Source organism: Medicago truncatula, chromosome 5 (genome assembly GCF_003473485.1).
Source record: "Medicago truncatula cultivar Jemalong A17 chromosome 5, MtrunA17r5.0-ANR, whole genome shotgun sequence".
In the NCBI taxonomy this organism is placed as follows: Eukaryota; Viridiplantae; Streptophyta; class Magnoliopsida; order Fabales; family Fabaceae; genus Medicago; species Medicago truncatula.
In genome coordinates, this window is record NC_053046.1 from 33,208,020 (window position 1) to 33,233,041 (window position 25,022).

General features: G+C 32.6%; 3 protein-coding genes across 3 annotated transcripts; 1 reads left to right on the top strand and 2 right to left on the bottom strand.

Annotated features, from left to right (window-relative positions):
- Positions 1 to 9,010: 9,010 nt before the first annotated feature.
- Positions 9,011 to 11,076, bottom strand: LOC11425926 (EPIDERMAL PATTERNING FACTOR-like protein 6). Its single transcript, XM_003615965.3, has 3 exons — positions 10,289 to 11,076; positions 10,121 to 10,164; positions 9,011 to 9,523 (listed from the first exon to the last, which is right to left on the bottom strand). The coding sequence occupies exons 1-3, from the start codon at positions 10,410 to 10,412 to the stop codon at positions 9,281 to 9,283; spliced, it is 411 nt and encodes a 136-aa protein (XP_003616013.2). The 5' UTR covers positions 10,413 to 11,076; the 3' UTR covers positions 9,011 to 9,280.
- A 10,120-nt stretch (positions 11,077 to 21,196) lies between these two features.
- On the top strand, positions 21,197 to 22,579 carry LOC11425927 (protein GRAVITROPIC IN THE LIGHT 1). Its single transcript, XM_003615967.3, has one exon. The coding sequence runs from the start codon at positions 21,197 to 21,199 to the stop codon at positions 22,577 to 22,579; it is 1,383 nt and encodes a 460-aa protein (XP_003616015.1).
- A 225-nt stretch (positions 22,580 to 22,804) lies between these two features.
- On the bottom strand, positions 22,805 to 23,840 carry LOC11433117 (transcription repressor OFP17). The gene has a single exon (XM_003615968.4). The coding sequence runs from the start codon at positions 23,482 to 23,484 to the stop codon at positions 22,936 to 22,938; it is 549 nt and encodes a 182-aa protein (XP_003616016.1). The 5' UTR covers positions 23,485 to 23,840; the 3' UTR covers positions 22,805 to 22,935.
- Positions 23,841 to 25,022: the final 1,182 nt, after the last annotated feature.

Sequence of the window (25,022 nt, forward strand, 5' to 3'; positions counted from 1 at the left end):
AAAAAAACAAAAAGGTAATGTATGATTCTAAAGGCGGACTTCAAAAAAGCTTATGACACGGTAAATTGAAGTTTTTTTAGAGTATATGATGGTGGGGATGGACTATGTATCAAATTGGTGGCTTGGATGAAGGCTTGTACTTTTGGAGGTAGTATGTCCATTCTTGTCAACGGAAGTCCTACGAAAGAGATTAATATTCAAAGGGGGCTAAAGCAAGGGGATCGTCTAACACCATTTTTGTTCCTTTTGGTGGCTGAGGGGTTTAGTGGGGTCATGAGGAATGTTGTAAGAAAAAATTTGTTCAAAGACTTTGAGTTTAGGAATGAGGGTTTGATGATTTATCATTTACAATATGCGGATATAAAATTTGTAATAGGACGTTAAAGGCGTTGTTGAGAAGATTTGAGTTGACATCGGGTCTTCAGGCTAACTTTTACAAAAGTTGTTTGGTGGGGGTTAATGTGCCGAGAGAGTTTATGAGTATCACATGCAATTTTTTGAATTGCAGTGAAGGTGATATTCGATTGAAGTACGTGGGGTTACTGCCTACCGGTGAGTGCTAATTCAATAAAGCTTTCAATTTGGGAACCTTTATTGGATCTATTGTCTAAAAAGTTAAACTTTTGGGGTAACAAGTATGTGAGTCTTGGTGGTCGCATTGTCTTACTAAATTCAGTGCTTCATTCGATACCTATATTTTATCTATCATTTCTTAAGATGTTGGTGAAGGTATGGAGGAAGATAACCAAGCTTTTAACATGAATTCTTACGCGGAGGGGCAAGGCGAGGTAGGAATGTAAGTTGGGTGAAGTGGAGGACGATGTGTCAACATAAAAGTGATGGTGGTCTAGGTGTGAGGGATGTTAGAGTGGTAAATTTGAGTATTTTGGCGAAGTGGAGATGGAGATTGATTCAAGGTGATAATGGAATGTGGAAAGATGTCATTATTGAGAAACATGGTCGCGGATTTGTAATTTGGTGGATGAAGGAAGTGGGTGTGGTCGCGATATGCATCAAAATGGTGGAAGGATTTAGTTAAGTTAGAGGAAGTGGGTGGATTGAGGTGGTTCAATTCAAAGGTGATTAGGAAGTTGAAAATGGAAATTCAACTAGATTTTTGAAGGATTCGTGGGGTGGGGGGGGGGGGGGGGGGACAAAAGTGGAGGAGTGACGAGGATTGTTGGAGGAATGGGGTGATTAGGTGTTTCCTTGACGTAGGGATCTTTTTGTTTGGGAGGAGGAACTTTTAATTAGTTTGGATACGGATCCTCTCCAATGTATTCTCTCATGCTTCAGTCCTGCACTAATCTCAACCGTTGGATTAATCCAACAGGCTGAGAGCCAAAAAGCTGACATACTTAAAAAAAATCAAACCTAGAAGACGATCTTCTTTCACAATCCGTGACAATAATTGTTACTCTTATCATCTTCACCAGGCTTTGCCCCGCACCACCACCCCTTCCTCTTCACTGTTCAGTCCAATCTGAACCGGCCATTGACAATGACGTCGGTGATTACGAAAATCCGATTTGACGTCATACGGCTTCAACAAGAGGCCAAGGGCGGTGTCTGGTGTAAACAGAGTATTACAAGAGTCACATAATTGATAACATTCGTTTGTAATTTGAGAGTTTTCTTCACTTTTCTTTTTTAACTACAATTGATTTGTGCAAAATTGATTGATTTAGTTATTGTAGAAGAGTAGAAATGGCAACAAGAGTCACATAATTTGCAAACAATTGGAATAGATTGTTGAGGCAAAATCCCTAATTAATTTTAAAGATAATAAACATTAATGATTAAGGATTAAATGGACTTTGATTAATTCCTTGGTATTTAACTTGTGTTCTTGAGTGTTTTTACTAAGACAGGAACAAGGTTTGAATCATACCAAGATGCATAAAATCAAAGGACATTGAATCCATGAACTAATTCTGAAGTTCAGAAAGTTAGTTCAGAATGTTGATCAGAGAGTTGATCAGAACGTTCTGATGATAGTTCAGAAGGTTGTTCATAAGCAACCCAGATTCATCAAGAACATGAAGAACATGCAAGTACACTTGACATGAATAAAAGGTCCAGAAAAGTACATCTGCATGGATCTATCAACAAATAAAGGCATGGACAAGGAACTATGTCAAAAGGATCTTTAATGTTCATCCAAGACTATGAACATTAAAGTACTAGGAATATTCCAAAGAGAATATTGTCCTAGATGATGCATTCACTGCACTTCAGTTGTGTCTTACTATTAGGTTTGATTACATTAAAAGTTAAGTCTTACAAATCAACCTAAAGTAAGAACAAATGGAACATTCTGAGATCAGAATGTTCACTTATGCACATGCTTCCAGCCATGAACAGTGTAGTTAGTGGAAAGATGGAAACGCTAGCAAAAGGAGATCTTGCATCAGAGATAACGTGTACTTTGATATGAATCAAGCAAATCTCCTTGAAGCATGGGCCTGAAGATTGCAGATCCACTATCCTCTTTCTCCTGCACCAAATCCAAGACAGATTTGAATCAACTTTATCCTACTTTTTCAAGAAACTTTTGATGCATATGGAGAAGTAACTTTTGAGGGATAAAACTTGAACAAATCTCATGTCACGTATTGGATGGACCCAGGAACTCATCAGACATTCATCCTTGATGAACCCCGATAAAGAACATCATGAATATCAAACATTCTGATGAAGAACACAACAACATTCTGATGTTCATCCTGGGAACTCAACAACATTCTGATGTTCAGAATGTTCACCCAGATTTTCAAGTAAAAGCTTGTGAGGCCCAGGACACGTGGCATAACACCATTGGTCACCTTACAACGGCTATATGAGCCCAAAGACTCTATAAATAGAGATCAAAGGCTCAGCATTACTTGCACCATTGCAAAGCATACAAGAAAACAACTTGATTTTGTTTGAAGCTCTTGCAAACTGAAATTGATCAATCTCTAAGGCTTTCATTTACTTAGTGCAAATCAATACTCTCTGTTATCTTAAAGATAACTTCTTCTTCCTCATCTGTTTGTTTCACAAACATTCAACCTCCATACAAATTGTAACAAAGTCTCATCTAGCTTTAGGGGTACTAAAGTGTTAGGTTGAGCAAAGGTTGTAAAAGTCTAAGTGGTTAACTTAGCAACAAGGTGCAAGCCTGCTGAGGCTTAGAGAATACAGAATTGTAATTGTTCAGGTGAACAAAGTTTGTAAGGTGCAGGATTTGAGAGGTTATCTCAAGCATCATAGTGGCAACTCTCACAAGATTGTGAGGATTGGACTAGCCCACGTTGGGTGAACCACTATAATTCTCTGTGTGTTCTTTCCTTCTTCTCTATACTCTTTAATTACAGTATACACAACACACACTTACACATTTACTTTATTAAACTGTTTTTGTGTATGAACTTCAGAACGTTCTGAAGTCAGAAAGTTAACTTAACTATTCCAAGTAAACTACTTGAGAATCACCTTTAAGTTTCAGGATAATTTTTAAAGGGTCACAATTCAAACCCCCCTTCCTTGTGACTATTTTATCTACTTCATAGATGCATGTCGAATTACTGTGACTTGTTTAATTGGCTGGAAAAGAAGTTAAACTTATGATTGTTTTAGGAAAACCAGCAACAATCTGCATCCCACGTTTTCTCTCTCTCTCTTCTAGAGTGCTTTTTTAATTAATTTATTTTTTGGGTAGTTTCTCAACCGTTGGATTGGCCGCTGGAGGGATGGCTGGACAAACATAGGCAGGAGGGGATCCATATCCAATTAGTTTGATGGAGGATTTGGAGGGGTGTATGTGGAAATTTTTTGAGGATGGGTGGTGGTGGAAAGCGGAGGAAGGGGAAATTTTTCGATTAAGTCTTGTTATAAGAAGCTAGAGAGTTTGTTTGTGCGGGAGGAAAATTGGAGTGGAGATGTAAATAGAGTATTTGAGTGTATTTGGAAAAATCCAGCTCCATCAAAAGTGGTTGCTTTCTCTTGAAAACTTCTTCTTAATAGAATTCCAGTGAGAAGAAATTTCGCTAGACGGAATATTTTACCATCGGAAAGATCTTTGTTGTGTGTATTGTGTGAAAGAGATTAAGAATCTTCAAATAATTTATTCTTACATTGTAATGTGGTAAATAAGATTTGGGCAATGGTGATGAGGTGGTTGGAATTCTCCTTTAACACTCCACCCAATTTGTTCATGCATTGGGAGTGTTGGAGTAAGGAGGGAATAAATAAGAGGTTTCGAAGAGGTCTTTTGATTATTTGACATGCAACAATTTAGGCTATTTGACAATCTAGGAATAATGTTATTTTTCAAAATGAGGTGATTGATCTTGAGGCAATAATGGAGAATATTAAGGTGTTATTGTGGCGGTGGAGTTTGAGTAGGCTAGAAATTCCAATATGTTTGTATTATGAATGGACTTGGAATCCAAAAGATTGTTTGTTGAGGTAAGGGGTGTATTGGACAGAGCTGGTGTATTAGGCAGAAAAGGTTTTTTATTTTTTATTTTTTTATTAGTTTTATGCTATTGAGGTCTGCTGGAATCTATTTTGAGCCCAAGCCTGTTATCTGCGGGCTTCTGTTGTTGGGGCCATTTGGCTGTTTTTTGGTCTGTTGGGCCTACCTTTTTCTTAAGGGGTGTATGGTCTATAAGCTGGGGGGTGTTTGTTGTTATTTTCGTTTATAATTGTTTCCCGGGTAATGTTCCATCTATATGCGGCATCTTTGTAAGATTTTCTGTTTTGTGCAGCCTTGTGCATCTTGCACATGTTAGCCTCAAACAATGATAATTACATCGCTTTAGATTAAGTGGAAACAAAGGTTGATTGCAGCGCTTTCGCATATTGGAGCTCCATGTGGTGCCATCAATATTGTACGGGGTTTTGAGTCTTGTAGCTTGCCTGAAAGATTGTCTTTAACTCTTTATGTTTCTAGCTAATTGTTTTGATGTTAGGATTTGTTTTGTATATTCCATTATTGCATTATTTTGATGCTACTCAATTGTATCTATCTAAATCAGAAATAAAATAGTTATTGCATAATCCTTTTTACACACATAAATCATGGTCTCAATTTTCTTTTTGCAAAAGAAAATTTGGATTAATAAGGTACAGAAAAATCAACCATAGATATCACAAGAGGTGCTAAAGAACAAATACATTAATAAAAAACAAGAAAGTCCAACATACATTACTAATATTATGCACCAGTATACATTCCCTCTACTAAACAATGGTATCAAATGTTCAATACATTCTCTTATTAGTGGAAAATTAGTTCTTGCACTACCCTTTTCTATGCACCTAAATAACAATATGCAATTTGTAATCATACATCTTCCAATTAGTGTGAAGAGCCCATATGTTAGTATTTAAAGTTGAATTTGAAAGGAAGAGATGTTGTGTATTGCAGAAGGTTCAGGAAAGTATAAAGGACGTGTTTGGTTATTTATGCGTCAATTATTGAAAAGCAGTTTTTTTGTCCTTCCGCATGAGTTGTTGAGGACTGTTAGGTGAACTGGTATGTTTAGATATATTAATGTAAAAATGTGTTGAATATAATCTACAAGCTCAACTCCAAAATGTTTGTGGGTGTTTATTTCTTAAAACTAGTCTACAGACTCTAAACTAATATCTAGTAGGTTGAATAGCTTATAATATGCAAAATTTTTTTTTTTTTTTTGGGTTAATAGTGTTTTACCCCCTGTAATATAGGTTATTTCCGCTTTTCCCCCCTGTAAAATTTTCTTTTTGGATTTCGTCCTTGTAATTTGAAGTTTTTTGGTTTTGGACCTTCATGAATTTTGACTGTACAAAATCGATAATATGTCAGGGGGGTAAACCGAAATTTGCTCGAATTGCAGGGGGTAAACAAAAATTTTCTCAAATTACAGGGGGCAAAATTTTTCAAGAAGGTCTAAAGTAAAAAAATTCTTCAAATTATAAGGACGAAATTCAAAATAAATATTTTACAGGGGGAAAACCGGAAATGACCTATATTACAGGGAGGTAAATCACTATTAACCCTTTTTTTTGTTGTCAAATAGCTTAGTGGTTAGAAAGAGAAATGGAGTGTCAGACATTCGAACCCCGACTCCTGCATATAATATGCAATCAGGGGCGGATCTAGACATAATGGTTTGGTGTGACAAAATTATAAAAGAAATTTTTTATTTATAATACAATATATATATTAGTAATGCGAAAGTTAAACGGAAAAAACACTATAGCGAAGTAACGGTGGCGCTGGGAGTTGAACCGTGGACATGACTATATACCAATGGATCACGCATCAATTTGTGAAACATTGTCTAATTATGTGATATATATTATCTTTTCGGTCTACTATATTGATAAAAAAAAAAAAAATTGGACTGTAATTTGGTGTGGCAGCTGCCACACCATGCCTAACATTAGATCCTTTTGTATATGCAATATCCCTACCAACTAAGTTAAGCTCACAGGAATACACTATAACAACAATTTAATTGGTACTATATGAAATCTAAAAAGAAAATAGAAATGGGGGTTGTGACTCTTAAGTTGAACATAAGTAATACTTATAACATGTTGAATCATGAATAAGTCTAAGTTGTGCTTCCTAAATTTGTTCTCGCACCAAGATAGGTAAATGGGTGATCGAATATGTACAATCAGTCCAATACTCAATTACTAATCCAACATTTGTCTGGAATTTGTCACAAAGATTCAATATCATCCTATGTTTTTATCATTTGTTTGGATGCATCGACAACTCTAATCCAACATGAAACACACTTAGGTTGGTTTGGTAGTGTTGATTTGAGATTTTAAGGTGTGTTTTTATCAAGGTTTTAGATTCGATTATATACCAATTTCAATGAACTATTTTCGCTTTTTAAAAAACTCTAATCCAAAAAATAAAATAAAAAAGGAGAAATTCATGGTACTAGGATGCATCCTTTGCTCCCTCAAAGAAATGTGATACAAATGCTTCTTTGTCGGTATAGCACAGTCATGTTAGTATTGGTACATGTCTCAAGAATGACTAGGGTTTCTTTGTGTTTACTCTTATAGTTTGGATGTCTATGTCTCCCTTTCTTGAAAGATGAAGGAGAGATTTATGGTTTGGAGACAAATGTAAATTGGCTTTATGATTTGGACAAAATTGACTATGAGTTGGACTCCAAGCAGGTTGTAGATAACTTTAGTGTATGTATGTTTGAAAACTCGTATTTTTACATTGATACTATACGATAAACGAAAAGTTATCTTATGGAGTTTCAACTAACATTGCACCTAATGTAAAGATACTAGTTTTCACATTGATGTCTCAAATTTTGGTGATATAACAAGGTAGATATTTGTTCGTTTTTTATTTTACAAACTTATACATTGAATTCCTTATGAGACAATAAATGGGGATTAACCACACTTTAGCTCGTAATAGGTAACTCCCACATTTTCTTTGACGTTCCTACATGTATTGTCTCAATATTGTTTCAAATGAAGTGACTTAATTCTGCTTTTGTGAAAGAAAAAAAAAATTGTTGTCTAATCTAAAATACTTACATAATTATTGTAATTGTTTTTCTTCTTTCTCACAAGTGCTTCTTGACAAAGTTTCCAAAATTAATTAACACATGCACTGGTATTTTCCTAACATGCATACTTTTTATTTTTATTTTTATATTACTTAATCTAATATTTAAAGTATGAAAATCATGTGATCAATGATTTTTTTTAAGAAGTCATACTATATATTAAATGGTGTGTATAGAAAAGTATATATTAAAAAAATATAAAATATGTAAATTTCTTAAATAAATCACATGAGTTGTCGTCAGAGAGATTGTGCATGCAAGAGATACCTTAGTTTATCCAATAAAATGATAGTTGTTGAAATTTTTTGATGGTGACCAAGATTTGAACCCCAAATTTAAGACGATGGATATTGAAACTTGGTTTAAGCATATACCATATCATTGTGATAAAATAAACAAAATATCTTCTTGATGATATCGAACAAGCTCATAAGTCGGTTTTTTTTTTTTTTTAAGGGATCATAAGTCGGTTTTTTATGCACTTGATTAAACAATGAATTTCATCATAAAATATTCAAACAATCAAATGAAAAGTCTATTTCGTTTTGCTTGACTCCTTTTCATTTCATTGCGATCATTTTGAAGTATAAAATCAAGTCATCACGACGTAACTGTGGGGAAAATTGATTTTGACCATATCATGGTTTTCTTCTTTGAATTAATGATCTTTGCATTATACCCTACAATTGGTGGACCACAAATTTAAATGGATCACTCTATAATCCATCTATTTTGAAATGTCATGAGTTGTATCATAACTTTTATGTGTATATTAATGAAATAACTATCAAACAAACTTGATTCATATCAATTATGTTGATAATATTCCATCGCCTATCATGTCTTTTGACAAAAGGGTGCACGTGAAGTATGCATTATATTCCAACCAGAAACCTTTAAATTGTTCTCCTTCACTATTTGTGTTTTGTTGTTAAACTAAAGTCATGTTCTATTTAATACCGTTTCAATGTCTCATGCACCAAATTTCCTTGATTAAAAATAAACAAAGCTTTGTTTTTTAAGAAGTTAAATTAGCCATATAAATTGATATCGAGAAAAATCGAACATAAAACCTTAAGGAAGAGCAGACTCTCAAGTCGCAAATCATTACCACCGGACCAAAGCAAGTGAGTTAAAATAAAATAAAGCCCTTCATAAAATTAAAATAAAAAGAGCGATAAAACTCAAAGAATTTCTAAATTGCAAATAGCTGTCATCCACAAAACAAACCTAAAATGGTATTAAAGTCTATCCACAAAACCATCCACCATTTGAATATAGACAAAGTTAAAAACGAATTCATGAAGAGTGACACGTCTCACTTTATAAACCAACTTTATAAGGATTGTTAGACCATACCCTACCCAACCCAAATTCTAATACTAACAAACCAAACAGACGCAATTCACCATCAAATGGCCCTGTTGAATGAACTTGTCTTCATAGATTGCCAAATGATGAAACGATATAATTTTGCATCTAATAATAACATCCATGTATGTTTACATTAATAGGTCTAATCGAGGTTGTTTTATATATGTCAAATCAAGTTCTGTACTATGTTTTCATATTCAATATCTACCACACAAACTAAAACTAAAACAACTCATCTCAACTGGATAAGAGTCTTCATATAGTTACTAAGATGAAGTGATCAAATATATCAAACAGAGAGAAAATTAAATATTCATTAATCATGGCATGTAATACTTGTTGCCACACTTGCATCTCCATGCCTCAGGATAGTACTCGGCTGTCACCGGTGTTCCCGGTGGCACCGTCACATGGACCGGTTTGCAAGGTATACATTTGCCACACTTGGCATTGCATCGCGGCGGAAATGACCCGGGTCCACCTAGAAACCTTCTTGGCCAATCTACGGAGACCTTTGATTTTTCTTGAGACTCCATGTCTTGTCTAGTTTTCACGTTAATTTGCTGCCCAAAATAATCATAATTAACCGGTCGTTAATGCTCGAATAACACAACCGTAACTATCATATTTCGTTAATGCCCAAAATAATCATATTATTTTACAAAAGCCAATCATGCAATATATTAAACTACACCGTCTAAGAATAACACTTTGTAGTTTCTATGAAATTATTGTAGGTCACCGTGATTCAGACATGTTCACGGTGAAATCAAACAAACACACACTATAATATCATATTCTTAATATTCTGCATAGTACCATGACATGTGTTGCCTAATTAATATTATTATACAGTGGACTCCACATATATGATGGCTCACATTGCAGCGGGTCCATAGACACACCCTGCAACCTATTATGGCTCATATTAGCCAATTTCTGTTTTTTTCTTTCCATAATTTCTTTCTAACCTCTCTCCACCACTAGTGACCATTATAATATTGTGACTAAAATTTTACCCTTAGATTATAATGCAGAAAAAAAATGTTGATGAGGTAATTTTTATGTAAATGCTAGTACTAAAGATAAGATAGTATTAATTGAAAAATACTAATAATCAGAAAGAATGTATACAAAATTGACAAGAATAGTGGCTATACCTGTAAATCTATTTCAGATTTGAAAAATATGGTACACCTAGTATCTGCAATAAAGAAAGAACTAGAAGGTTTGAATTAGATGAACAAGATGTAATAAATTTAATAATTTATCATTTAAACATGTATTAAAGATTAAAAAGAATTAAAGAATGAGGAAGAATTGCATACCTAGACATTTAATGGTTGAAGCAGTAGAAGTATTGGTGAACATCATTGAGAGCATAAAAAAGTAGAAACTATAAGAAAGATGTATTTTGTTCATGAGCTTAGTGGTTTTTCTCTTCCTCTCCATGAACAAAAGAAAAAACTAAATCTCAATAAAAGCACCACTTGTATGATTGTAGATATATATGATTGACACACGCACACACAAACTTTCTTTTTCTCTAGCTATGACCCTATGAAAGGTAGTATTTCAAACTATAAACCAATAATAGTGATGTTTTTCAACATATTCAAACTTTGCATATTCCATGCAAGTATTAAGCTAAACAAATACCTAACTTTTACCCTTTTTTTTTTAATATAGAAAAACCACTCTTTTCACTTCACATTTCACACTTCACACCCCTTTTTTCAACTCTCACACTACTTTATGCAGGTAGCTAGAAAGAGTAGAAAAATTATAGAATGGTGATTTTTTTGTTTTTTTATGGAAGGGTAGGTTGCTTATCTTAGGAGGTGTGTGTAGATTGTGACAGTGGGGGTTTGAATAGTACTTTGAAGAGAGGTTAAATAAAGTAAGAAAAATAAAGGTGAATCTATGAACATCATTACTTCCTAAGTTTTACCATGTTTAGGTCTTTGATTCTCTTGCAGCCTTCTTTGTTCTCTATCTTTCAATGGTTCCTAAACTCAGAAAAACTAAAACAATCTTCTCAAAACCTTCACTCTCATGCTCACTGCACACCCTTAACTCTTTTTTCCTATGCTTCTTTTCCCTTTTGTATATAGTTTTTGTCCTCACATTTCACCTTTGAAATATCTTATAAATTTTAACCACTTATTGTTAACTGTTTATTGCATGTCCTTTTCTATAGTCATTTCATTAGTTGCACTTATTAATTTCAAATGAAATTCAATCCGCGACCACAATCTAGATCGCGACATCAAATTCAAGGTAATCTTATAAATTAAACAGTAATAATTATACACATATTGTATTATCTACTAAACCTTAAGCTTGAAAAGAAGTTAGAGACGTTATGTACAATTGACCAAACATTATTATCAAACATCGTGTGGTTCTCGGTTATTGTTTTGAACCACGATTGTTGAGTTAACATAATGCGATTCTCAACGATATCAAGACCAATGTGACTCCGATTCAAAACATCTATGCTACCAATAAATTATTGATGCAACAATTTGGCATTAGGATACATGATAACTTCTAATATTCCATTTATTATTATTTCAGAGTGGCTTTTATTATTATTTATTTTTCTTTTTTGTTTTGTTTGCCCCTTCCAACTATGCATTTGCATAGTTTTCTTCATTATGGATTAAAATAATTCGTTCCAAGGCTGAAACAGTTTATTTTATGTATATACACTGCAGTTTCAACTTTCAACTTCTATAGAGAGGTGAAGTGGTTTGGAATATTTTGGTACTTGCATTAAAAGCTCATTATGTACTTAATAAATAATGCACATAAATACAATATTTAAGTTCACAGTGTTTCCACATGGACTTTTACGGAAAAGAAAAAGTACAAGAGGTTGAAAATGTACTGCATACCTTGTTGCATCTTGAAGTGGGTCAGCTTCTTTCTCAAAATTTAAAAATTTACATGAGCTGGTACTTGCGACCTATGAAAGACTTGCATAAAAATTGTACAAACACTCCAGCATCAACATCAATAATAATTTAAGTAAATAAATTAATTGAATGTAATAGCATATTTTAGTGTTGCATAGATGTCGGACCCAGACATCGGCATATGTCGGATATTTGATACGTTTTTTATTAGAAGTATCGATGATATAGAGCTTGTGAGTGCTCTATAATGGATTTGGTTTCACTTTTGAATGATACAAACTTGATTTAATATGTGTAGAATTAATTTTAACATGTTTGGTTGTTGATAAGTAAAATTGATTTTGTCCACAAGTCTTAGTTAAACTAGTAAAAATACCAAAATTATTAGACCAAACATTTTGACTGAAGTTCGAACTTCGGCTCCTGCACATCGGTGTGTGAGTTTTCAATAATTATTGTCATTTCGTATATCTAGAAGAAAAAAAAATACAATTAATCATTTCAAATTTTGAAATTTATTCTGATTTAAAGTTACAAATTTTAAACTTTTACTTCTTGAATTTATTAATTAGTTCACTCTAAAAGATGTATCAAAACATTAATCATTTTACCTTCAACTTAAATGTTGACATAATTAATTTCAAATTAATTTTTATTATCATAGAACCAAACATATGCGCAAATAAAACTTAATACAAATAAATTCTTACATTTCTCTATCAACAAAATTCTCACATCTATCTATAATGAAATTTGAACCTACATCTTTATTAAGATATACTCTTTCCCGTCTTAAATGTAAGTAATTTTTGACTTTTTATGTTCATACAATATATGATGTATATGATCTATATTGTAGACCATGTACATCATTTATTGAATGAATCTAAAAAATAAAAAGTTGTTTACATTTGAGATCGAAGTGAGGAAACTTCATCCTTATCAATTAGACTTTCATTGTTTTAGAGTGGACCAACTTTCACACGAAAGAGTCATGTATTTACAAGAGTATCCACTGGCAATGCACGTGTGAGGATGATGGGTAGATGTTGTTACAAGGACAGGGACTTATGAAACACTCAAGCATTTCTCACTGACCAATTATTTGATATATTAGAGAAAAGGATGTAATAATAATGGGTGCTAGTCAAATTGACTGTTTAACTAGTCCAACAATTAGCTTAGATTCCAAAAGCAAGAAGGTAGGAACAAATATGTAAGAAAAATGGTCGATTCTATGACAGGGAATATATCTGTGTGCTTTATGTATGGATGTTTTCCCATTAATGCTATTCATCATACATAAGGTAATGTCTAAATCACTTTTGATGTGATACATATTTTTTTTATAGAAATAAAATTAACTCACTCATTTCATTCGTCAAATATCTTCAATACAAGACGAGATATAATCAAGATATTGGCGACTAACAAAAGACAATGATATTGATGCTCTAGCTGATAAGTGAGGAATATTTGTTGGCTTGTCTCGTAGTAAAATTATCCAAAAGTTTGATAAAATTTGTAAAGAAGCTTTACAAGCGTATAAAATAGGATCAAATTTAGATCAAAAATTGGGTTTATCGGCAATTTCATCGATCACTAACTTACAATCTAGTTCTATGGACGAACTACAATAACCCGAAATCCGTTACCAAATTATTGCTTACTTTTGCTTCATTAGGTAGTGGGCTACCATATCTTCAAGTTGTTTGTGCTCAGATAATATTTAGATAAGCACTTAAAAAATAATACAATAAAAATATATAATCGGTGAGATTAGATATCTATATAAATTTGTACCCAAAAAAAGATATCTATATAAATATTTTTGAAGATGCAAACGAATTAAGTTTGTATCATAGAGTGTGAAAGGCTTTACCATTAAATTTCATCAATGGTTCATCATCATTGTAATTAAGGTTTAATGTTGACTCTTGTTTATGATCATAAGCTTGCATCAAATTTTCAAGATCAAAATGCCATGCCATTGCTAATTTAAGGACAATATCACGTGAATGTTGAGAAATAAAGTAGCTGAAGACAATCTTGACTAATACAACAAGTGTCCACATCAAAATAGAGAGGCAATTGGTCCACTTGTATGAAATCTATCACAAGAGCATATCTTTGTTCTCATGTTAAAGATTATTTTGGTCTTGGTCGGGTTACAGCTTACCATATACCACAATTTGCAACACAGATATTCGAATATCACATGGAGCTATGTTCCATTGCTTCTATTTAGTATGGATTTGAATTAAGAGAATGAGCAAAATTCAAAGTGAGAAGAGTAATTTTCCAATAATAATTGGACTATTACTTTTTCCATCCTATGGCCTTCTCCCGCGCCCTGTAAAATTTCTAAAATTGCTCTTGTGCATTTCGGATTTTAAAATCCGGATTCATGTTTACTATTTAGGATTTTATAATCCGGACAATTCTTATGTATAATCAGCCATCAGAATCTCTCACATTTCAGCAGTTTTGAATTTTGCTTTTAAAAACAACAAAAAAACTAAGTAAAAAATGCTAAAAATCTGTCAAATAAAATCATAAAAATAGCACAAAAAAATTCTAAAAATCAAATAAAACTAATGCAAAATTTTTCGGATTTTTCTGAGAATATGAAAAATTAAAAAAAAATGAAAAATGGGTCTAAACGATGAAATTTTGGATTTTGAAGGGCGGAGTCCCGCAAGAAGTCCCTTCTAAGGGAGTCATGGTCCTTGAATTTTTTCTGATTTTCTGGGGAAGTTTCGGAGCAATCCGATCAAGTAGCCCGAAAACCTGGTTTTTAACTAAGAACAGGTAACAATGACTCAAAACAGAAGGATGAGAGTTAGGAAGATTAATATTGTCCTAAAATGACTATCCATGTTACAAACATGTTTAAAATTTGTGCTGATACAGTTCAGATTATATAATCCGAACTGTTTTACCTTGAAAAGGGGTGTTTAGGGGGTTTCCGGATTATGTAATGCGCCCTATTTTTTGAAATTTCTGGATTACAAAATCCGGAAAAATCCGTTACTCATTTTTCACCCTTTAACAAAAGAAAACATCATTCCGGATTATATAATCCGGAATGCTCCGAGGGTAATTTTGAAAAAAAATAGGGCGCACGAGGAAAAACATAAGGTGGAAAAAGTAATGCTCTAATAATTGACCGTTCTTGTGGGTATTGTGAAGTTCTTTATGGGCCCATATTGAGAGGTTTAGGACATAAGGCAACATAAGAAAATTGCTTTTTAGACTAAACGTTTTGCTATGGCATACATGTAAATGACATTTAATATCCGCAACTGTAGTTAACTACACTTCATTGCTTAATTTTTTTGGAGCGAACGGTAATTAACTATCGTTAAAGTATTTTGATCATTTTTATGTGTATGATAATAAATCTTTTAGTGTAAACAACAATTTTCATATAAAAGGCCTACAGAAAACTATCAAATTATCAACCCAAAATGGAGTTTAAGGAAGAAAAAAAAAAGTTTGAATTACAGGGTTCTCAATCAAATTAGAATTAAAAGTTATTTGTGTTGAGAAATTACTGGCTGCAAAATTTAAACTCACTCAAGTTGGTCTCCATAATTTTTCACTTACAGGTTAATTAGTTCTTACAAGTAAATACAATCCAAATATATCTTATGTCACACTGGTATTATGATGTGGAATGTCATAGAGATAGTTAATATGACACCTCATATACTCTAAATGACAAATTATTGAATTCTTTCAATTTTAATGATGTTTTCTCTATTCATAAAGTTTAGAGAAAACATTTTCTTTTAAAAAAATATGAGAGATTTGAACTAAGTATTTTAAGGTTTCAAGGCTAAACCTATATCACCAATTTAGTACCTCAAGTGTAAGTTTAGAGAAAACTGTCAACTCAATAAAATTTGAATGATATTCATTGGTATGCAATTCAACATTTTTTTTCTCATCATACCATTTTTATGAATTTTATATGTTTTAAAATGAAGATACTACAATTTTATGAATTTAATCAAAATATTTTATGATCTAATGAATATCGTTCAACAATTTTCGTTAAAAATAGGCTCAAATATTAAAATATCCTTTTCATCGAACTCGATAAAATTTACACTTCAAGTTATCTACTCTAATGTACGGATGATAATGTAAACATTTTTGGATAAATAAATGTTGGCGTAGTTTCTAAGGTTTGAACTCTGAATCTCCTTGTTAGTAATCATTTAGTGTTCTTCAATTCACCAACTAAGTTGTCTACTTGGAACATATGATGGTGAACTTTTTATTTGAAATATATATATATATATATAGGGGCATATCACATGAGAATGAGTATCTTATGTGAGAATGGTGAGAATAAATTGCAGCCATCAGATTAAAAGGAAAGGTGAAGATAACTTGAAGTGTAAATTTTGCAGCCAGTAATGTCTCAGTCTAGTGTGAGAGAGCTTGATAGATCTTCTACCGTAAGCGAGTATCATTCACCGGTAAAATCAACGTGAGAGAATTTGATAAATCTCCTACCGTAAGTGAAAAATACTTTAATGTTCCTGTATAAATCTATTTTTATTTGGATTGTTGTACACTATATTTTTTAGAATGGTAGTCAATTAAGTGATGTAGTTATATGATCCCACACATTTATGTAGTCAACACATCAATAATCGTTGTTGGATCAAGTTCAAACCATCCAAATTAAAATCTCAATATTTGATATTTTAAAAATGAAAATATTTGTTCAAACCTAAATCCTGATCTCGAGCTAACAATCATCGATCAATGTATTGACTATGTAAATGTGTGGGAATTCATGTTATTGCAGGTTTTTATATGTTCTAATTCTCCTTAACTTGCTTGCCATCAAATAAAACACGTGAGAATTGGTCAATATAGTACCAGATATATACATGAGGAAAAGCCTCAAAACATTTGTAACTTGGCTGTTTTTATCCCCTTGTTCTCATGCAAGGTCCTTCAATGCCTCTCTATAACGTTCTCTATCATTTTTAGGCCTGCTTGTTATAAGAGCAAGGATATCATTGTCTCAGGACACTTTCCTTGGATTTGTATACTTTTCAAGACCTTAATATTGATCCTTTGTCCCACCACTTCTAGACCTATGATAGTGATATAAGAAATGTGGGGGGTGAAAATGTGCAGGAAAAATGTACCTTTTAGGTCCTCATTTTCTCAATAATTCAACTATATATGAATAAAGCTGACACTTTCTTTCTTCTTTCTTTTTCTATGAGTTTATTTGATTTTGACACAAGAATCTGATCGACCATGTGCTATGAATTTATTTACCCCTTGATCAAAATGGATAATATCTATATCTACTCATTAGTTTTGTACTGGCTTTATGTGGGTTTATTTATATGCAAAATATTATGGGTGTTTGTCCCTAAATTTCAACATTTTTCATTATATTCAAATGATCATTATCTTTTCTCTGAGTTATGTTTATCCAATTGATTGTCTACATAATAGTGCAAGTTTAAGGGTGACTGGCCCATTGAATCTTTGCTTTTTTTTTGTTTTTCCACTTTTCTTTATTGGATTTCAACATCACTTGAAATTATTTATTTAAGGCTCAATTGAAATTGTAACGTTGATCTTCCTATTCTTATGGAATTGGTCAATCCTTTTTAAAATTTAGTTTAATTTTCTTCTCTCACTTAGACCATCCAAAAATTGGAGTGTATTAACTCTATAAACATCATAACATGATAAGTACGTCCATTGTGAGAAAAGAAGAATAGTATAGTGTCTTAAATAGGTATCCTCTTTCAATGGATCTCATTCTTTTAAAGATTAAAATTTGAAATATAATGATACATAGTTATCAATAGATGATCATTGGATACTGTTTAAGAAATTTGTGTGTGATTAATGGATTCCGTTTAAGAAATTTGTGTGAAGTGCTGAATTAGAGGGAATGGACGTTTACTACTATTAAAATCAAAAAGGGTGCATGGCGGAGGATCTAGCAAGATTCGGATCTGCAAAACGGCACCGACAGAAAAAAGGGTGGTGCGGCCGCTAGAACAGCAAACACCACCAAATTAACCATCTAGATCCTATACCACCAATGGGTTTGGTAATGCTTTATCCACAAACAGTAATAGAACTACTCTTGGTAAGGACTTGAATGGAAGATATCTCTTTTCATCTTGGAGATTTTCTTCATTGAATAATAAGGCATCAAAATCATTTTCCATAAAACCATCCTTAGATCAAAATCAACAGGAAGTAAGAAAAGGGATTAATTGTTTCTTGGAAATGTCGGTGTTGGCTTGCCTGCATTATTGGGAAATAGAAAAGCTTATGCCACTGATGAACAAGGTTCATAGCTATTGTCGAGGCTGATGGTAAATGGAGGAGGAAGAAGAAATGACATGAATTTAGGGATTGAAATTCAAACTCAAATCGGTTGGATCCATGGGTCGGTTTATTTAACCCATTTCATTTGGCCCAATCCATTTAAAAGGACAAAAAAAAAAAATAGAATTGCCACGTCAGCTTCCCATTTGGTGATTGGATGAAAATTGACGGCATGGACTAATTTAATAAAATGTAGAGACTATTTATCAAAGGGGCGCAAAATGTAGGGATTGAAAACATATTTAACCCTTCATTATATTATATTGGTTTTACGACACATCAATTAAAAAAATGTTTGTTGCATCGTCTATTACAACTAAAAATGTATTGTCTCAATTGAGAAGGAAAAAATTGAGGAAATAATATAGAGATTTGACCATTTATCTCAACATCATTAATAGTCAAGACTAAGAGTAGATTTTAAATGTAGAGATCATTGGTCAAGATTTTTTTATCCTTTTGTATCTAAGATTGTTGGCTTATGGATTATATTGTTGTTCACCCGCTATGCTCCACCGTTTATTCATGTCCATCAGAGTGGGGGTGATGGTGTGTTTGTGTATACTTCAATGCTAAGTTAGTGAAGGTTCAAGGGTGATTGACCCATTGAATCTTCTCTAAGTTGGATTTAAAAAAGGAATATTCCTATAATTTAACTCAATGAGATCAATCTCCTTCTCTATATTTCTTTAATTGTCAACTGAATTCAATCAAGATATGGTTATTTTGATATCCTTCACAAGTAGCACCAGAATAAACTAATATCAGAATACACACAAGTAGCACCACAAATTCAATATGATGAAATAGAAAAAATACGGGCAAATTTGTAATTGTATTATTAATGTGTTTCATTCCATTGAATACACCTCTGATTAGGGGAATGAAAAATTGATTGGATGAATGGTATTGGATGGAATGAGTTCCATTACATTCCTTTTTTACAAAACCAAACAATAGAACCACGTTTTATCTCACTTCATTCCATTCCACCACTTATCAATCCAAACATAACCTTAAAATTTGTTATTTAAAGACATCTATTTTGCTCTCTTCAATAAATAATTGAAAATATTTTTGATAAATCCGTCATCAATATTGCATTGAACTTAACAAACTTAATAAAATTTAGATTGAGACTAACTCATTCAACCTTACAATTTTCGAATTATAAGATAAATGATTGTTTTCATTTATAAACATATTGTCAAGTCACGTCTCATATAATATAAGACGTTTAACACACTTTTCGGTTCTCACGTCTATGATTTGACATTTGAAGCATTGATTTCATAGTGAAAACTTGACAAAAGATGATCCAACATGTATTAGATAAACTTTAATATCATATTATAAATGGGGTTAGACAGACAAAATTCGCGGTTGTGATTGGATCCACCCCATTTTCAAAGAACTCTCATCTAATTGCATGGGGATCCACCAATTCAATAGTAGAACACTAAACATGTATTAGTACCAACAATACAACACACTCGCGTGACATTTTATTGCCTTTGACATTTCATTGATTTTTCTTCCAATACCATAAGTAAGTATGTATGGTATCTTTCTAACACTCTCTAACATTTATTTCTTCATTCAATTAAATTCATATGGTACCACATTTTAAAAACAAATTTGAAATAAAGTAGTGTTTCTCACTAAATAAAAATACGAGTGTAAAAAGTAAGTTAAAAAAACAGTGTTCTTATCCTTAGTATTTTTCAATATTTCAAATCCTCCATAGTTTAGGTTGCAACTTTTTTCCTGCACCTGCATTTACTATTACTACCTCACTCTCTGGGTCCTTGTCTTTGTTGATAAAAGTAAAACTTTTCAGGGTTTTGAAATAGCGCACACACACACACGTATTGAGATTCCCGATTCAACTCTTTTTCCCAAACACCCAAAAGTCCAAAACAACACAAACCTCAACAAGTAATAAATACTTAAACAAATTTCTTCAAAAATATAGTAAAAAATACTTAAACAAACAAATCTATATAAAAATAAATAAATGAGTATATATCTTAGATACTTTTTCTAAAGAATACCCCGTCTCAAATTATAATTTTTTTTAAAAAAAATTAGTTCCAAATTATAAGTCATGTTACATACATACATACATATATATATATATACATACATACAAATTTGCACATGATAGAAAAATCCTATATATATATATATATATATAAACCTTTAATGTTATTTTTTTTGTCAGGTAGCCTAGTAACTAGAATTTACGTGAATAAATGGGGTGTCCGAAATTCGAACCTCAATCTCTGCATATAATAATGCATTGTCCTACCAACTGAGTTATGTTCACGGACATTGTAATTTTCTTATTATACCTTGAACTGGGTATGATAAAAACATCAACTACTATAATAGAGTATATTATAATATTCTAATAAATAATTTTCAGATTTCACGGAGTTACTGTTACAGAACCAAACACACACTTGCATTCACACAACACAAAGTTCTAAACTTTGAAATGTCAGAAACACACAACATGATTCCAAACACCACTGAATCTCAACTCATAACCTTGTCCTTCTTCACTTTCACTTCCACTTTCCGGTGAGTTTTTTGCCTTTCATTGTTCCCTTAGTTTTAGTTCTGCAATACTTGTTTTATTTATTTTTTCAACATTTCATGTTTTTTTTAAGGTTGCTATGTTTGAATGTAACAATGGTGTTTTATTTTAAGTGTTGAACTATTACATTGTCATCTCAATAGTCTTAAAAATCTAATTTTTTTCCAAAAAGGAACTTTTTTTATTTGTGTGGTTAGGAAAACTCATTTCATCAAATGTATTATTGTGCATGATTTTGCAACTTTTTTTGCTTTTTTGTTGATGAAAGAATGAAGGGTCACTATTAGATTGATGTGTAAAAGTTCAAAAGTTGAACTCTTTTTACAATGGAATTATCAACAAACACTAAACCAGTGAAACCCAACTCAAATATATCAGAAATGGTTTACAAATTTGCCAAAGTTTGTAAATTGAAATCTATTGGGGTTTTCTCATCTGAAATCCCTAATCTTCAACATTTGCATAAACCCTTTTTCAATGAGGTGCTTCTGAGTGGAAATAGTAGTGAAGAGATCAAATGCAATGATAAAAAAGTTCATGCTCATAACATTGAAGTGAAAATCAAAGAAGATGCTAATGGTGATTTGGTGATCTTGAATAAGATATTTGATTCTGTTTTAGATTTGAAATTTGCATATCTTAAGCTTCAACAAGCTCACATCCCTTATGATCCGAAAAAGATTGTTGCTGCTGATGATCTTGTTGTTGCTGAGATTGAGAAGCTTTGCAAGTTCAAGAGTGAGTATAAGGAGAAGGAATCTAAGAAGGCAATTATCAATGCTCAACTTTCTGATCTTTTGCTGAAAGAGATTGTCGTTAAAGAAGTTTTTCTAGGGAAACTTAAGACTCGAAAAAGTGGGAAAGATTCAAAGCTTCTTCGGTTGCGGCGATTGCTTCATGATTTGGAAATAGGGAACACAAATCTGAATGAGAAAATCAGACAGTTAAGGTTAGAGGATAGGAAAAAATCAAGTGTTTTGAGTGTTGATAAGTTTCAAGATGTGTTTAAGACTGCTTCAAAATCTATTCATGATTTCACGAAACCGTTGATTAGTTTGATGAAAGCTTCCGGATGGGATCTTGATATGGCAACAAAGTCGATTGAAAGCGATGCTGTTTATTCGAAAAGATGCGACAAGAAGTATGCTTTTGAGGCCTACATTGCGCGAAGAATGTTTCATGGTAATGCATTAACTTCTTATGATGTGAGTGATGTTCTGAAGTTTGATGACCCATTCGAAGCACTGATGGAAAATCCAGACTCAGATTTTGCGAAATTTTGCCAAGCAAAGTATCTTCTGGTTGTTCATCCTGAAATGGAAGTGTCATTCTTTGGCAGTTCAGATTACCGAAAATTCATAATGAGTGGCAAGCATCCAAGAACGGAGTTCTATCAATTATTTGCGAAAATGGCGAAATGGATTTGGATTTTACTAGGTTCTGCAGTCACAATCGATCCTAATGCAACCATGTATTCTGTGAGCAGAGGAAGCATGTTCTCAAGCTTGTACATGGAATCTGTTGAGGAAGAAAACATGTTCGCGGTTCCTTCAGACGAAGAACGAGCGACCTATAAAGTTCAGTTTATGATCATGCCGGGGTTTAAAATTGGACCAATGTTTGTGAAGTCTCGAGTTTATGTTTCACAATATCATTCAAGCTCAATGGTGGCTACTTTAACCGGTAATTTGGCTAACAGAACCACATAATTTGGTGTTTGAATACTTCTGATGGTACCTTAGCTAGAGCTTTGATCCACAAGCTCTATATTTTGTAACCTTAATGACCTGAATACCTGATATATCTTTAGTTACTTTAATTACTGCACTGTATTTTCTTTTAACCCCTTTAAAATTTCTCTATAAACTGTAAATAGATGGTTAACTGAAATTTTTATGATGGTTTGCAGAAGTGGATGACTAAACTCCTGTTGATGTATTTATAAAGTGTTTCTTATAAACCTTATGCTCAAAAAAAATTGCTCACTTCCAACTTCATGGAACTACAAAATTGAAAACTTGTGTAAAAATAAACAATTTGAATAATATCTATTTATATTGACTCATTACTCCTTAAGCTTGTCATATTCCTCATTATCTGGAGAAAACAAGTCCTTGCAAAGCTCACCATAAAATCTAGAAACTAAGTCAACGAAGACAGGACACTTAAGATTCTTCCAACAGTATAGAAGTTCTTCAACATCCATCAAGTCCTTAGTCTTCCCTTCTGCCACAATCATCTCTGCCAAATAGTTCTCGAAACTCCTGCATGCGTCTTCCACTTCTTCGCTCGAAGCTTCACTTTTTGAACCTTCTGTTTGGTTTTTCCTTACACAAGCCGGTGTAAGTGGTGATGGAAAGATTGGAGTTTCCTGCATGTTTGAAGGGCTCTTGAAGCTTTGCAACATGTTGTAGTCTCTGGATTTCTTCGGGGAACAAAACACTGATAACAAAGAAGACATTGGTTTTGATGGGGAAGAGGGTTTTGGTGATTTAGCTTTTCTGAAAGCTCTTATAAATATAAGTTTCTTGGGTTTAAGTTTGAAGAAAAATATTAGTTTTTTGCATGGTTTGAGAAACTTGGATTTAAAGATACTCAATGCTTTCACTTTCATCTCTAATAAGTAAAGGAGAGTGTAGTTGAAGAAAGTTTAGTACTTTTGTGGGATGATGGATTTTGTTGCTTGTACTAGAGTGGTGGATGTTTGTTGAGACCAAAGTTGTTGTAGAGGGGGAGAGAATGGGAAATGGATCCTATGTGATTGCGATTTTATAAACCTACGAATCTCAACCGTCTAATGAAGGTTGAATGGTTGAAATCTAATTATGTTTTAAAGTTGATTTGTAGAGTTTAAGTACTAGTCGTTGGATGAAGATTGAACGGGGAATCTAGGTGGGTGGGAGGGAGGGAGAGAGAGAGAGAGAGAGAGAGAGAGATTGTGATGTTAGTTAGAGAGAGAGGGAAGTATATTGGTGTGTTGATTTAGAGGAAGTGTGGTCTTTAATAAGTTGTGATTGTTGTGTAGGAATATAAGTTGGTGAGTGTGGGCTTCACGTTTTTGAGTGATGGAATTGGAATGGAAATGGCATGGCAATAAGATGGATGCATTTCAACACATTGCACGCGTTAATAGAAGCAGATTGTCTTTAGCTTTGTAATGTGACCATTTCTTTTAATTTAAAAAAGCATTTTAGTTAGATAAAAACATACACATAGTTGATTAAACATTATCCTATGAAACTCCTTTTATTTTATTTTATTTGTATGAACAAAAAAAAAGATTATCCCATGATTAGAATACTATGAGTTAGGTTAGCTATAAGTTATCAGAAAGTTTATATATGAAAATTTATATTATTTAAACACAAAAATCGTCACCGTGTACGAATGAGTGTGGTTTGGATTAGAGGAGAGAGAACCATATATCGGAAACATACGGTGATGTTTGAATTTTGTGTCAAAAATATATTTTTGTAAAATTTAAGTGTTTAATTAACCATTTGTAAAAAAAAAAGAAAATTGTTTAATTAAATAAAAAAATATAAGTGTTTAGTAAAGTTAAACATTGTTACATATAAAAAGAGAAACCTAACACCCGCATGATAGCCTAAAAACTCAACCAAATTTGAATTTGATGTGAACTAAAATACTAAGGTTTTTTTTTTATTACCTTTGAAAAATGGTGGGTAATTTACCCACCAACCAATGAAAATGAGCAATTTGTTGGTGGGGTCAAGATAGTTCATGGATACCACTTAAAAATGTGTTTATATGACTAATGTGTATTGGTTGGGGTAAATTACCCACCATTCTTCCATGGGTACCCTAATTGTCACCAAATACTAATCATATAAAAAGTATCATCACCTGAAAACAAAATCTTGTTGTGCATTAGATTTCCATGTTGTAATCGTATTCGTAGGCCAATTTGCTAAACTCTGAGGACTGCTTAGTTTATTAAAAAAAATAGAGAAATTAAGTGCAAAATTCCACAAATCAAACTAATCCAAAAAAAATTAAGAACTATACAAATCAAAGAAATGAAAATAATATACGCTTTACTGTTTCCTCATCATTAGTTTTTTTTTGACAAAGTTTCCTCATCATTAGTTAAAAAGTAAACGGTCCTCGAGCTTAACTCAGTTGGTATGG